The sequence below is a fragment of the Rhinatrema bivittatum genome, chromosome 14, assembly GCF_901001135.1.
Source record: "Rhinatrema bivittatum chromosome 14, aRhiBiv1.1, whole genome shotgun sequence".
Taxonomy (NCBI): domain Eukaryota; kingdom Metazoa; phylum Chordata; class Amphibia; order Gymnophiona; family Rhinatrematidae; genus Rhinatrema; species Rhinatrema bivittatum.
In genome coordinates, this window is record NC_042628.1 from 82,522,638 (window position 1) to 82,534,903 (window position 12,266).

Sequence of the window (12,266 nt, forward strand, 5' to 3'; positions counted from 1 at the left end):
GAAAAATTAATAGGCTGATGCTCTTTTGTGGTCTTTTGAGACAGAGGAATCCGAGGAAGCACCTCGCCATATCATTGATCCAGCCAGAAATTGTGATTGCTGTGGTGGTACCTGTCCCACCAGGAAAGACAGTGGTTCTAAAATGCCTGTGAGAGAGAGTACTGAAATGGGCCAATGATTCTTGCCTAACAGGCCACCCTTGGAACTGCTTCTTTGCCACTACTGTTGCTTCAAATAAAGTGAGATGTGCAGCACTACGTGGAATCCTATCCCAAAGTTCCCTTGCTTACCATTGAAGACTGTTAACAACCATTGCCAGACCCCAAAAAACCCTGGACCCATGTGGATGGATTTTGTCACAGACCTACCTCTCTCTCCAAAGGATGCACTTCTATTTGGGTAGTGGTGGACTGGTTATCTAATAAAGGCTCACTTCACAGCACTTCCTGGAGTTCCGTCTGTGCCAGAGTTGACTCATCTTTTTTCTCACTCTGATCTTTAATGATGAACAAATACGATGTTGTAGGAACCTACATGTATTCATTATAATTGCATTATTAGGACCTTTATATCCAGGACTCAACCACTGCAACACTTATACGGCAAATCACTGTTTGGTAAGCCCATATATTCTATAATCATTGGCCCTGAATCATCTTTCTTTAAAACATTTTTTGTATGCAGTTAAAATTATATCCTAAATTAATAACTTTGGCAATTGACTTGTTTACTTATCTTACACGTCCAAAGCTCTTGACTGTAGCCACATGAAAATGCAACTGTTATCCTTCTTTACAACTGGTACATCTTCACACACCCTTGTTGTAACTTCTTCCTGCCTTGCAGTGCATTTTACTTCTTCCTGTGCCTTATCCTACTGTCCCAGTACCTGCCTCATTGTCTTGCTGTCTTGCCTTCTCTGTGCCCCTTCCCTGCCTCCATTGCCTTGCCTTGTATGTTTTGTCTTGTCTTATCCCTCAGTGTCTGGTTTCTATCTGTCTTGGCCTGATTCTCCAGTTCTGACCTCTGCCTTGGATTCGACTTTGCTCGCTGCCTGCCTTCACCCTTGGCCTGGACCCAGATATAATCTGCTCACTGCCTGCCCTGACCCTTGGCGTGGACCCAGACATTGCTTGCTGCCTTCCATGATCACTGCCTATACCTGGACTCTCTCTGACTGCTCAAGAGACACTGTTGACCCCTGGAATCCAAAGGCTCAACCCATGGGGAACGGGGTTGGAACAGGAGAAGCTCCAGTCCCAGTAAGGGTGTGTCCATCAGTTGTTGGCATGGGCCTAGTAGGTTCACCTAGGCTGAGTCAACCACACCATAATCCAAGGGCTCACAGCTGTGACACTGCAGTTGTACAGAACAATATTTTACCCAGTAACTCTAACAATGTATGCAAAAAATGTCTCACACACTATATATGTGTGCTGACTCCTTTGCACACACAAACTCTGAAATGGATTTTTAAACAAAGAAGGCTCAAGCTAATGTTTACTGCAGTGTGTTTCTGGAACTAATAATAGATGCAGATTAGAAGACTAGACTGCAGTGTATATAATGAGACAGAGACAGTAGCAACAAAATCCCCAAGGTTTAACAACAGAGGTATGGCAGCAAAGCAGAGTGTGTTGAATGGAACATGTCATAGAGGCAATGAAACCCCCAAGGCATAGATTGCTAGATATCACAAACAGTATGGAGTCATGAAACACCCCAAGAGGCAGAGTGTGTTGTATGGCAAACAGCATGAATGCAACAAAACTCCCAAGGAGTAGAATGCAGGGTATCATAAATAGCATGGAAGCATCATAATCTCCATGAGATAGAGTGTGTTGTATGTCAAACAGCATGGAGGCATCAAAACTCTGAAGACATAGAATACAGGGTATCAGAAACAGCATTGAGGCATCAAAATCCCAATGGTAAACAGCATAGAGACATCAAGGCAGAGTGGCAGCAAGACCTACAAGTAGTAACATCAAGGGTATGGCAACAAAGTAGAGTGGCAGCTAGACCTCCAAGGCATAGAGTCTGGTGTATGGCAGTAAGTATTCTCCTGTTCCCAGCTTCACTCCACTATCCTATCCCAGTGTAAATACAAAATAACAATGCCTCTGTCTCTCTAACACAGTAAGCACTTCAGTAGTGAAAATAAGAACGACACCCTTCCTTTTCCTTAACTTCCTTTCTCCTTTTCTCTTTTTAAACTTTTTATTTCAGTCATATAGAGCTGCAGAAAATACATCCTTCCCCTGTGAAATCCACCAGAGCAGTAAATCTCAGAATAAAGCTTGCAAATGCTCAAACTTTTCAGTGATCGGTCATTAATGTCACGTGATTATACATGCCAGCTACAGAATGGTGAAAATAGTGTTTGACCTTGATAGGTCCTCCTCTCTGTCTTTTTCCATGCTACTTCCCTCCTTGGCTCTAGAGGAGGTCTAGTTACTACTCTTTTAGCTGCCATAAACTTTAATGGAAAACTAACAAATTGAAAAACATTTTTGTTTATTTTGGTGGGTGCACTTCATTCATTGTGGGGCCTATGACTGAATCAAAAATGGCTTCCTTCAACACATTTTGCACATTTGTTTCAAACAAATGCATATCTCTATAGAGCAAAGTGGAAGGCTAAATAACAAATAACCAGAAACTGATGATATTCACCCCAGAGATCGGAAAGAATTCCAATATGAAAATGTCGATATCCTCCTGTTAATCTATAACATATCATTAAAATCTGCCATTGTACAATTATTAAGGTGGGCTTGGTGAAATCCACTTATTATCCCTGGGATAGGCAACATGGATTCTATCAGCCTTTTGCATCCTGCCAGGTACTCATTGGAAACAGGATATTAGGCTTGATGGATCTTTGATCTGACCCAGTATAGAAAATCTGATGTTCTTATGTGCTGGAAAACTGGAGGGTAAATGGGTAAAAGATAGGAAACATTCAATTAATATCAAAAGGTAAATAGTAGAGTACCCCAGGGATCTTAGCAGAGGTGTTTAACACATTCATAAATAGCAGACCTAAATATAGGGGCCTAAATGTATGTGAAGTTTCAGCTAAGGCAACCTAAGTTCGGCTGAAAATAGGTTCCTAATTTAGGAGCTTAATTTAGAGGCCTAACTTTTGTAGAATGTCTGCCCCTATTTTTCTGGATTTAGGCCCCTAATTTAGGTGTCCTTTTTTTGAAAATCAGTGCTAAGCCCTAACTTCTCCAGATAGCCACCCACTTTTTAGGGTCCTGAAATTAAGAAATTAATGAAATTAGGAGCCCAAATTTAGGAACCCTAGTAAATCTTCAAAAATACTAATTTAGGAGTCTAATTCCAAAAGCATCTGGCCCCTGCAAGACTGAAGAAATGGTCATCTAAATTTAGAAGACCATTGAAGGCTTTGGTTTTAATTCATAAAGCCCTGTATCATAAAAGTAGTCTTTACTTGTCTGAACATTTAGGGTCCATATTCAGCCACTGAGTGGCTAATAAAGTTAAGCATCCAACTAACTTTAAGCTAGCCCTAATTAGCTAACTCCTCTTCTCCCAGGAAGACCCATTTCCCATCTCTGGAATGCCCCCAACGAAACTGGTTATATTCTAGCTAGTTAACTCTTTAATATTTTTAAATAGCCATTTAGATGAATAACTTTTTAATTATTGACTTTTGAATATCTATCCCTTAGCCATTTATATGCCAGGAAGAACGCTATGCTTCAGTCAGGATTTTCTTTTAAAATTCCCTTCTGCTTCTGCTATTCAGTTTGCAGGGACTCAGAAGAATTCATTGTCCGTATTTCACTCAGTTCCTCTGATTACACTGGGCAACAAATTTTCACAAAAGTCATGTTACGGAAATTAAATTAGTCAATTCTTATAAATTTCCATGTGCTAAACACGAATGTGACTGTGAAAATGCAAAATTGGCTCTAGTTTTTTTGTAATATGCAATAATATAATTACATCTTGAACTGTATGCCAATAGCTCACTGGGCAACAAATTTTCACAAAAGTCATGTCACTGAAATGAAATTAGTCAATTCTTATAAATTTCCATGTGCTAAACATGAGTGTGACTGTGAAAATGCAAAATTGGCTCTAGTTTTTTTGTAATATGCAATAATATAATTACATCTTGAATTGTATGCCAATAGTAGGAGACCTACGGTTAATACCGTTTGAAAAATGAAGTCATAGACTACGTCTTAGATTTCTTTGTCTCTTGTACACCCGCTCGGGAGCATCTCTGCGGAGTGTCCAGCAGTAGTCAGCCAGCATGAATATTTCAAATGCTCACCCTTTCTGACTGGGCTTCATATAGTACACTGCTGACGTCCGCTTACTCAGCAGCAGCATGGCAGTAGAACTGCATTGCATCAGAAAATGATGTAATAAACTCTGGATGATGTGTGCATGATGGTATGCAATCTGATGCAATATTACATCATTCTATGCTTATTTACAGTCCTACTGGATAAATTTACATGACTAAACATAGAAAGTGAACTATATTAAATATCTTCAAAACGAGAGCCAATAAAAACTTTTCATGGTCATATACATGTTCAGCACATCAAGATACTAGAGATGTGAATCGTGTGATCGATCGTCTTAACGATCGATTTCGGCTGGGAGGGGGAGGGAATCGGATCGTCACAGTTTGGGTTTTTTAAATATCGTGTTAATCGTGTAAATCGAAAACCGGAACACTAAAACATCCCTAATACCCACCCCGACCCTTTAAAATAAATCCCCCACCCTCCCGAACCCCCCCAAAATGCCTTAAATTACCTGGGGTCCAGTGGGGGGGAGGGGAAGGGGGAGGGCGGGAAAACCGGCACACTAAAACAACCCTAAAACCCACCCGACCCTTTAAAATAAATTCCCCACCCTCCCGAACCCCCCCAAAATGCCTTAAATTACCTGGGGTCCAGAGGAAGGGTCCCGGTGTGATCTTTTACTCTCAGACCTCCAGTGCGTTGTAGAAATGGTGCCGGCGCTACCTTTGACCTGTCATATGACAGGGCAAAGGTAGCGCCGGCGCCATTTTGTTTTTTTGTCCCCCGACGGCAGGAGCGTAGGAGATCGCTCCCAGACCCCCGCTGGACCCCCAGGGACTTTTGGCCAGCTTGGGGGGGCCTCCTGACCCCCACAAGACTTGCCAAAAGTCCAGCGGGGGTCCGGGAACGACTTCCTGCACGCGAATCCGAGAGCAGCGGAGGTCCGAGAGTAAAAGATCACACCGGGACCCTTCCTCTGGACCCCAGGTAATTTAAGGCATTTTGGGGGGGTTCGGGAGGGTGGGGAATTTATTTTAAAGGGTTGGGGTGGGTTTTAGGGTTGTTTTAGTGTGCCGGTTTTCCCGCCCTCCCCCTTCCCCTCCCCCTTCCCCCGATTTACGATTTTTTGACGATAAATCGGGGGAATTGTTATTGTATCGCGGCTCTAACGATTTTTGACGATTTAAAATATATCGGACGATATTTTAAATCGTCAAAAAACGATTCACATCCCTACAAGATACTACAGAGTAGGACCTTTTTAGGTCAGTAACACTTTCATTGTTGCCCAGTGTTATTTATAATTTAAGAAAAGTAAAGCATGGTTATTTTCTACTGCTTTTTTTAATAATGTTTTATACTGCTTTTTCTGTTTAATTGCTGCATTGTATTTGCAGTATTTGTTTTGAATAATTAGCCTAGTGGTCAGAGCAGTGGCTATGAACCAGGAGACCAGGGTTCGAGTCCAGCTGTCACTCCTTGTGACCTTGGGCAAGTCACTTTACCCTCCATTGCCTCAGGTACAAAACTTAGATTAAAAGCCCTCTCGGGATAGGGAAATACTTACAGTACCTGAATCTAATCCACTTTGAAGTGTGGAATAAATCTAAATAAGTAAGTATGTTGAACACTGCCCTAAGCTGTTTTAAAACAGGAAGTATAAAATATGAGCTATAAAGTAAATGGCAGATGACATTTTATTGTGGACAGACACAAGTGCTGCACACAGGGAAAAACAATCCTAGGTATACACAATGCTGGGTTCTGTATTACGAATTAACTCCCAGGAAAAGGAGCTTGTGGCCATTGTGCATAAAATGGTAAAATCTTTAGCTCAAATTGTGGTGGCAGCCAAAAATGCAAAGTAGAATGCTAGGAATTATTCTTAAAGGAATAGAAGACCAAAGTGAGAACATAATAATGTCTCTCTGTTGATCCATGGTGCAGCCACACTTTGAGTATTTTGTGCAATTCTGTCACCACCTCTCATAAAAGTATGTGTAGCATGTTCAGACCTGCTGCAGCTGCAAGAATGGTTAACAAGACTGGACAAGGTAGTTATGGTGCTGATATTTATTTAACAGTGCTTCAAAGATATAACTAACAGGTATATGTCCACCTGTATACCTGTATTGTGAGGTCTTCCCAAGCCTTTCTAGGCCCTGGTTCTTATTGCAGGGGAAAGAGAACCTCCCTTCCCCCAGAATCCCTTGCAGCCTTAAAGAGGACTGGGTTAAAACCTTGAACGGGGCTTCTTAAGGTAGAATGAGGGAGTTGTCAGTACACTCTGACACAGAGTAAAAAAATAAGGAGAAGAGAATGGCTCGGGTCTTTGGTTTGGAGAAAAAAGGTCCAGTGGGGGAAATTCTAAATTTATTTATTATTTATTTATCTACGGATTTTTTATATACCGCGGCACGTTAAAAAACATCACCTCGGTTTACAATGAACAATAATTCAGCAACAAGCTTTACAATCAGATGAATTTAGAAAGGAACATAACAGATATAAATTAAAACCAGTAAACAAATTAAAATCATATAATACAATGGAGAAATACTTAACAGGTGAGGGGTATATAACGATACAATTATATATAATTTGGGTAATATATAACAGGAGATGTATATAACTTGGGAGTCTGTATTTTAGGATAGATCCATGGATCAGAAATAGTCTTTACAAAAGTAAAAGTAGTGCAAACATTTAGATCAATGAATGTAGTTGGAGTTATTGTATAATGGCTGCTTGGAGAGTGAACGATAATTGTATGTGTAACATATATTTAGCAATTTCTGAAGGGGATATGTTCATTAAGTGTAGGCTTGTTTGAACAGCCAGGTTTTAAGGTTCTGTTTAAATTTCCTATGGCAGGGCTCCTGGCGCAGATCTGTGGGCATTTTGTTCCAGATGTTGGTTCCAGCGATCGTAAATGATCGTTCTCTCGTTGAAACATGTTTTATATGTTTGAGTGTTGGAATAGAGAGTTTAGCCTGGTGCATTTTTCTTGTTGGTCTGTCTGATGTATGGAATGTAAAATGATCGGAGAACCAATGCATATCTTGGTTATAGATTGACTTGTGTATAAGGGTAAGAACTTTGAATAAAATCCTAGACGCAACAGGAAGCCAGTGGAGGAATTGTAGAGCTGGAGTAATGTGTTCGTGGCGGTGCGTATTGGTGAGTAAGCGTGCAGCTGCATTTTGTAGCATCTGTAGTGGTTGTAGTGAATTTTTTGGGAGTCCTAGTAAGATGGAATTGCAGTAGTCCAATTTTGACAAGATTGTAGCTTGTAGAACTGTCCGGAAGTCGTATGGGTGTAGGAGGGGTTTAATTCTTTTTAATGTATGAAGTTTAAAGAAACCATTTTTAATGGTGGAAGTAATACATTTTTTTAAGGTGAAATGTTTGTCAATGATAACGCCAAGGCTGCGGACTTGCTGTAAATTGCGAGGGTCAGATAGTGAGTGAAGACTAGGGTTAGCATGGATGTTGTTTTGTGGCGTGATGATGAGGAGCTCTGTTTTGCTAGTATTTATTGCCAAGGATTTTTCAGTGAGTAAATTCTTTATTTCTGCAAGTGCGGTATCCCAGATTTTGAGAGCGTTGTGTAGGGAGTCATTGATGGGGATAAGGATCTGCACATCATCTGCGTATAAGAAGTGTGGAAGACCCAGTTTCATCAAAAGTCAACAGAGTGGAGTAAGGTATATATTGAAAAGTGTTGAAGAGAGCGAGGATCCTTGGGGTACACCTTGTAGCAGATTTCTAGGTTTGGATTCATGTCGGCCAATTCTTACACTGTATTTCCTGTCATTCAGAAAAGATTGGAGCCAACATAGTGCAGTGCCAGTAATGCCAATTTGTGAGAGGCGAGTAATGAGGGTATTGTGGTTGACAGTGTCAAATGCCAAGGAACTGTCAAGCAGGGCAAGTATGTAAGAGTGACCAGTGTCTAATGTTTTTACTATTGAATCGGAGAGTGCCAAGAGAAGGGTTTCGGTACTATGGTTCTTGCGGAATCCATATTGGGATGGGAAGAGTAATTGATTTTCATCTAGAAATTCTGTGAGTTGCTTGTTGATGACTTTCTCTATAACTTTGGATAGGAAAGGGAGGTTCGAGACTGGGCGATAGTTAGCTGGTTCCGTAGGGTCCAAATCCAGTTTCTTCAGTGTTGGCTTTATTATAGCATGCTTGAGTTGTGCTGGTACAATTCCAGAGGTGATAGATTTGTTAAGAATCTTGGTAATGGGTATAGCAATTCTTGTAGGAAAGGAGAGGAGTGTCAAGAGGGTACATTGCTGGTTTGGTCTTTTTGAGGATCGCTTTAATTTCTAGTGCCGTTGTGGTTTCGAATTTTGTGAGGGAAGCTGAGCAGAGGATGGGTAGATTTGGATTGTGTGTAGGTGGTCTATGAGTGGGAGAAATAATGGGTGTGTTAGTAGTAGGTGAGTAGTTGGTAGTGGGGAAAGTAGAGAAGCGAGTCATGATAGAATCAATTTTGTCATGAAAGTAGGCAGCTAGTTTTTCACATCTATTTTCATCCTCATTGTCTGAATTGAAGTTTGCTGGGGGGGGGGGGGGGGGTAATGATGCTAGAAACATATTGGAAGAGAGCACGTGGGTTAAATTGGTATTGGTGGATCCTTGATGCATAATAGTTTTTCTTGGCTTCATTTGTCGTTTTACGGTACTCGTGGAGAAGTGATCTAAATTTTAGGAGTAGCGCTGGCGCTTGGTTTCCACGCCATTTCTTTTCCATTTTACGGAGCTCAAGTTTCATTATTCTAAGGTCAGGGGTGTACCAGGGTTTCTTGTCTTCTCTGTGGTGATCTCTTTGGTCCGTAGTGGGCAGAGTTTATTTGCTACATTGCTAGTGATATGATACCAGGAAGAGCAAGCCGAGTTGGCATCAGAAAGGTCTAACTTATGGAATTCTTCTGAGAGCGTGTCAGCGATGTCTTCAGTTTTGCATTGTTTTCTGAAATTTATGGTTCTTTTTTTGAGGTGAGGAGTGTGGGGGTTGCATTTAATCGTGCAGCATGTGTCTATCCGGTAGTGGTGCATTGGGATGGGTCAGTGCTGATAAGTGAGTTAGTGAAAATAACATCAAGAGTGTGTCCTGCTTTGTGAGTAGGGCCCGAAACCATTTGTTTAAATCCAAGTGCATTAAGGGTGATAAGGGTAGCATCGCAGGCTGGTGATGGTGGGGTGCGGTCGAAATGGAGATTTAAGTCTCCTAGGATGATAGCAGGTATGTTAATGTTGATGTATTTGGATATATATTCAGTGAGTAGTGAAGGGTTATTTTCCAATATGCCTGGGGAAGCATAGATTAAGCAGATCTGTAGTGCCTTTGATTTAAAGAGAGCAATCTTGAGTTTGAGAGGAGATAAGATGGCTTGCAGGGTGAGATTGTATTTCTTTTTGGCAGCAAGGAGGAGTCCACCTCCTTTCTTTTTAGTTCTAGGTATAGAGAAAACATTGTAAATGTCTGTGGGTAGTTAATTAGTAATAGCGATGTCTGTGTTTTTTAGCCAAGTCTCTGTTATTGCACAAATGTCTGGGGACTCATCTGTAAGGATATCGCCTAATAGTGTAGCCTTTTTTAGGATGGATTGTGTGTTTATAAGCAAAATTGAGAATGTCATCAGTCCTAAGATTTGGGAGAGGGGTGAAGTCATGATAGGAATTAGTGATTTGTCGTAAGGTGTGTTAAGCTTAGATCTCGTTGTATTGAGCGAGAAGTTCGAGTATTTGAGAATAGGAATATGGAAGGTGTTCATGTCGAGGTGTGGATAGGCTTATAATGACAAGTTGCAGTACTTGCGGTTGAGTGATTTAAAGGCTCATAGAATCATGGGTTGATATGGAACAGGTTAATTTTTTATATTATCAAATAGTAGTGTCACAAATCCCCTCCCCTCTTCACAGGGGGGACATCTTTGGGTACTGAAGGGGTGAAAAACCTGGCTGCAGATCTTGAGCTATTATAATGCCCAAGTGGTATCACACACGAAAAATATCAGCCCATACCAGAAGATTTGTTCCAAAAAAGAAAAAATAAGTTTGAAGTCCAAAGGAAATCTCACTCCAGAAGGAACAAAATCAGCATATTGTGCAAAGTATTCAAAACATTAGATACTGCTTCTGAAGTCAGTTCACAGAAACTCTCAGTGGATTTGTGGCTTGAGTTATACAAGAATCCACTTCAGGATCTTGTCCTTCCTCAGGCCCCAAAAGATGCCCTCTCCTCTTCCTCTTTCCTCACACAGGCAGCAAGGAATATTGCCCCATGAACTAAGGAGCTGGTCCCTCCAGATGGTCTCTACAGTGTGTCAGCTCCCTTTCCAGATCAGGGGAGTCCCTCCCTCAGCTGCACCAAGATATTTTATTCTCACATAATCCAAAGCTCCTCCCATTTTTTATACCCATTACTACCTAAGCTCACACCTCCCTGTATCACCCATTTCTGGAAAGCTCTGAGTATGAAGGAAGAGTGAAGCCTAGGACCAGTGGGACAGTCCCTGAACTAACAAATAGCAGATTTAAAGCAAATTTCAGTCAGCTCATAATTAATTGATAGAACTTGTTGCAAGAAATGCTGGAAGTATAAATGAGTTTAAAAAAAGGTTTGGACAAGTGCTATTTTGTTTACTTCCAGTAGTTTCTCTCTCAAATATTGTCTCCTTCACTCCCTCTCTCTCTCTCTTTGACCCTCCCCTTCCATTTTCTCTCTTCACCTCTCTCCTTTCACTTCTCCATCTACCCACCCCCTCATTTATCTCTGCTGTATCCCCTCCCCCTCTATTATATCTACTCTCCACCTCCCCTTATCCATCTTTGCCTTTCTCCCTTTCTCTCTGCTTTTGCCTCCCCTTCTCTTCCATCTTTGCCCATCTCTCCTATCTCTACCTCCCCATCTCCCCTTCTCTATCTCTTCTCACCACTTTTCCATTTCTGTTTTTACCTCTTCGTCTCCATTTCTGCTCGTCTCCTTCTTTCTCTGTTTTCTTCTCGCTAATCATTTCTCTCCTGTACTCCCTTCCTTTTCTTCTCCTCTTGTATTGTTCCCCTCTTGTTTCCCTCTCAGCTCCTGCCAGTGCCCTGTCTGAAGGTCGAGGCTGCTGCAGGACTCTTGAAGCTGCTCGCTGTTCATGAACCGGATCATGGGACCTGGACAGAGCCGTCTCTTTCTAATGGAACAAGGGCTCTGATTTGGTGGTGTGGGGGAAGATGTCAGGGAAGGATTAAACGGCAGGAGGAAGGGATTCCTCACATCTTCCAGCCTTTTCTTCCCTGGAATTTTTTTTACTATACACATGGACTGCTCAATTGCAAAGGGAAATGGACTGCATGATAAACCATGGTCTGCTAGCCCAACCAATAGGATGGCTCCACTCATGATCCATCAATATGGGAAAGGAAGTGCAGTGCGCAAAGCCGGGACTATGAGTGTCCTGCTGTGAACTATTCAAAGAGCACCCCTACATCCTTGCTGGGATCCATTTTGGGTCATGCATCACCTCAACTTGATTCCTCAACTGTGCAATTGACTAGTCTTTCAGCCTCCTCATTACTTCAGTCTGACACATTCATTCTGTGTCCACTTTCATGGCTCCACCTGTGATCATGAAATATTTGGACAATCCAAGAGACAACTCAGGAGCTTCTTGGATGAAAAATGCTAAAAGAAGTGGTTATATGTCTTATTTAATTTAATTGAATATCTGGATCTCTCATCTTTCTTTCATTGTTCATTGTTTATATCACTTATAAATATCTATTAGAGTAATCTAAAATATCTATCTCTGTATTTATCAATCTGCCTTTCCATCCAAGTCTCTGTCGCAGTATCTACAACTGCTCCGATCCCCAAGTACGGCAACAGGCCTGGTTTTCAGAATATCCACAAGTCATTTCTGCATATATTTTGACTTAGAAACAGGGTAATTTTCATGGTTGATT

At 41.4% G+C, this 12,266-nt stretch overlaps 1 protein-coding gene across 1 annotated transcript in view; it reads left to right on the forward strand.

Annotated features, from left to right (window-relative positions):
* The window catches only part of LOC115075654 (FXYD domain-containing ion transport regulator 7-like), a 116,084-nt gene extending 104,559 nt beyond the window's left edge, over window positions 1-11,525 (forward strand). Inside the window, exon 7 of the mRNA XM_029576228.1 lies at window positions 11,392-11,525. Coding sequence (XP_029432088.1) covers window positions 11,392-11,459 — 68 coding nt within the window. The 3' untranslated portion in view covers window positions 11,460-11,525. The remainder of the gene's footprint in view (window positions 1-11,391) is intronic.
* Window positions 11,526-12,266: the final 741 nt, after the last annotated feature.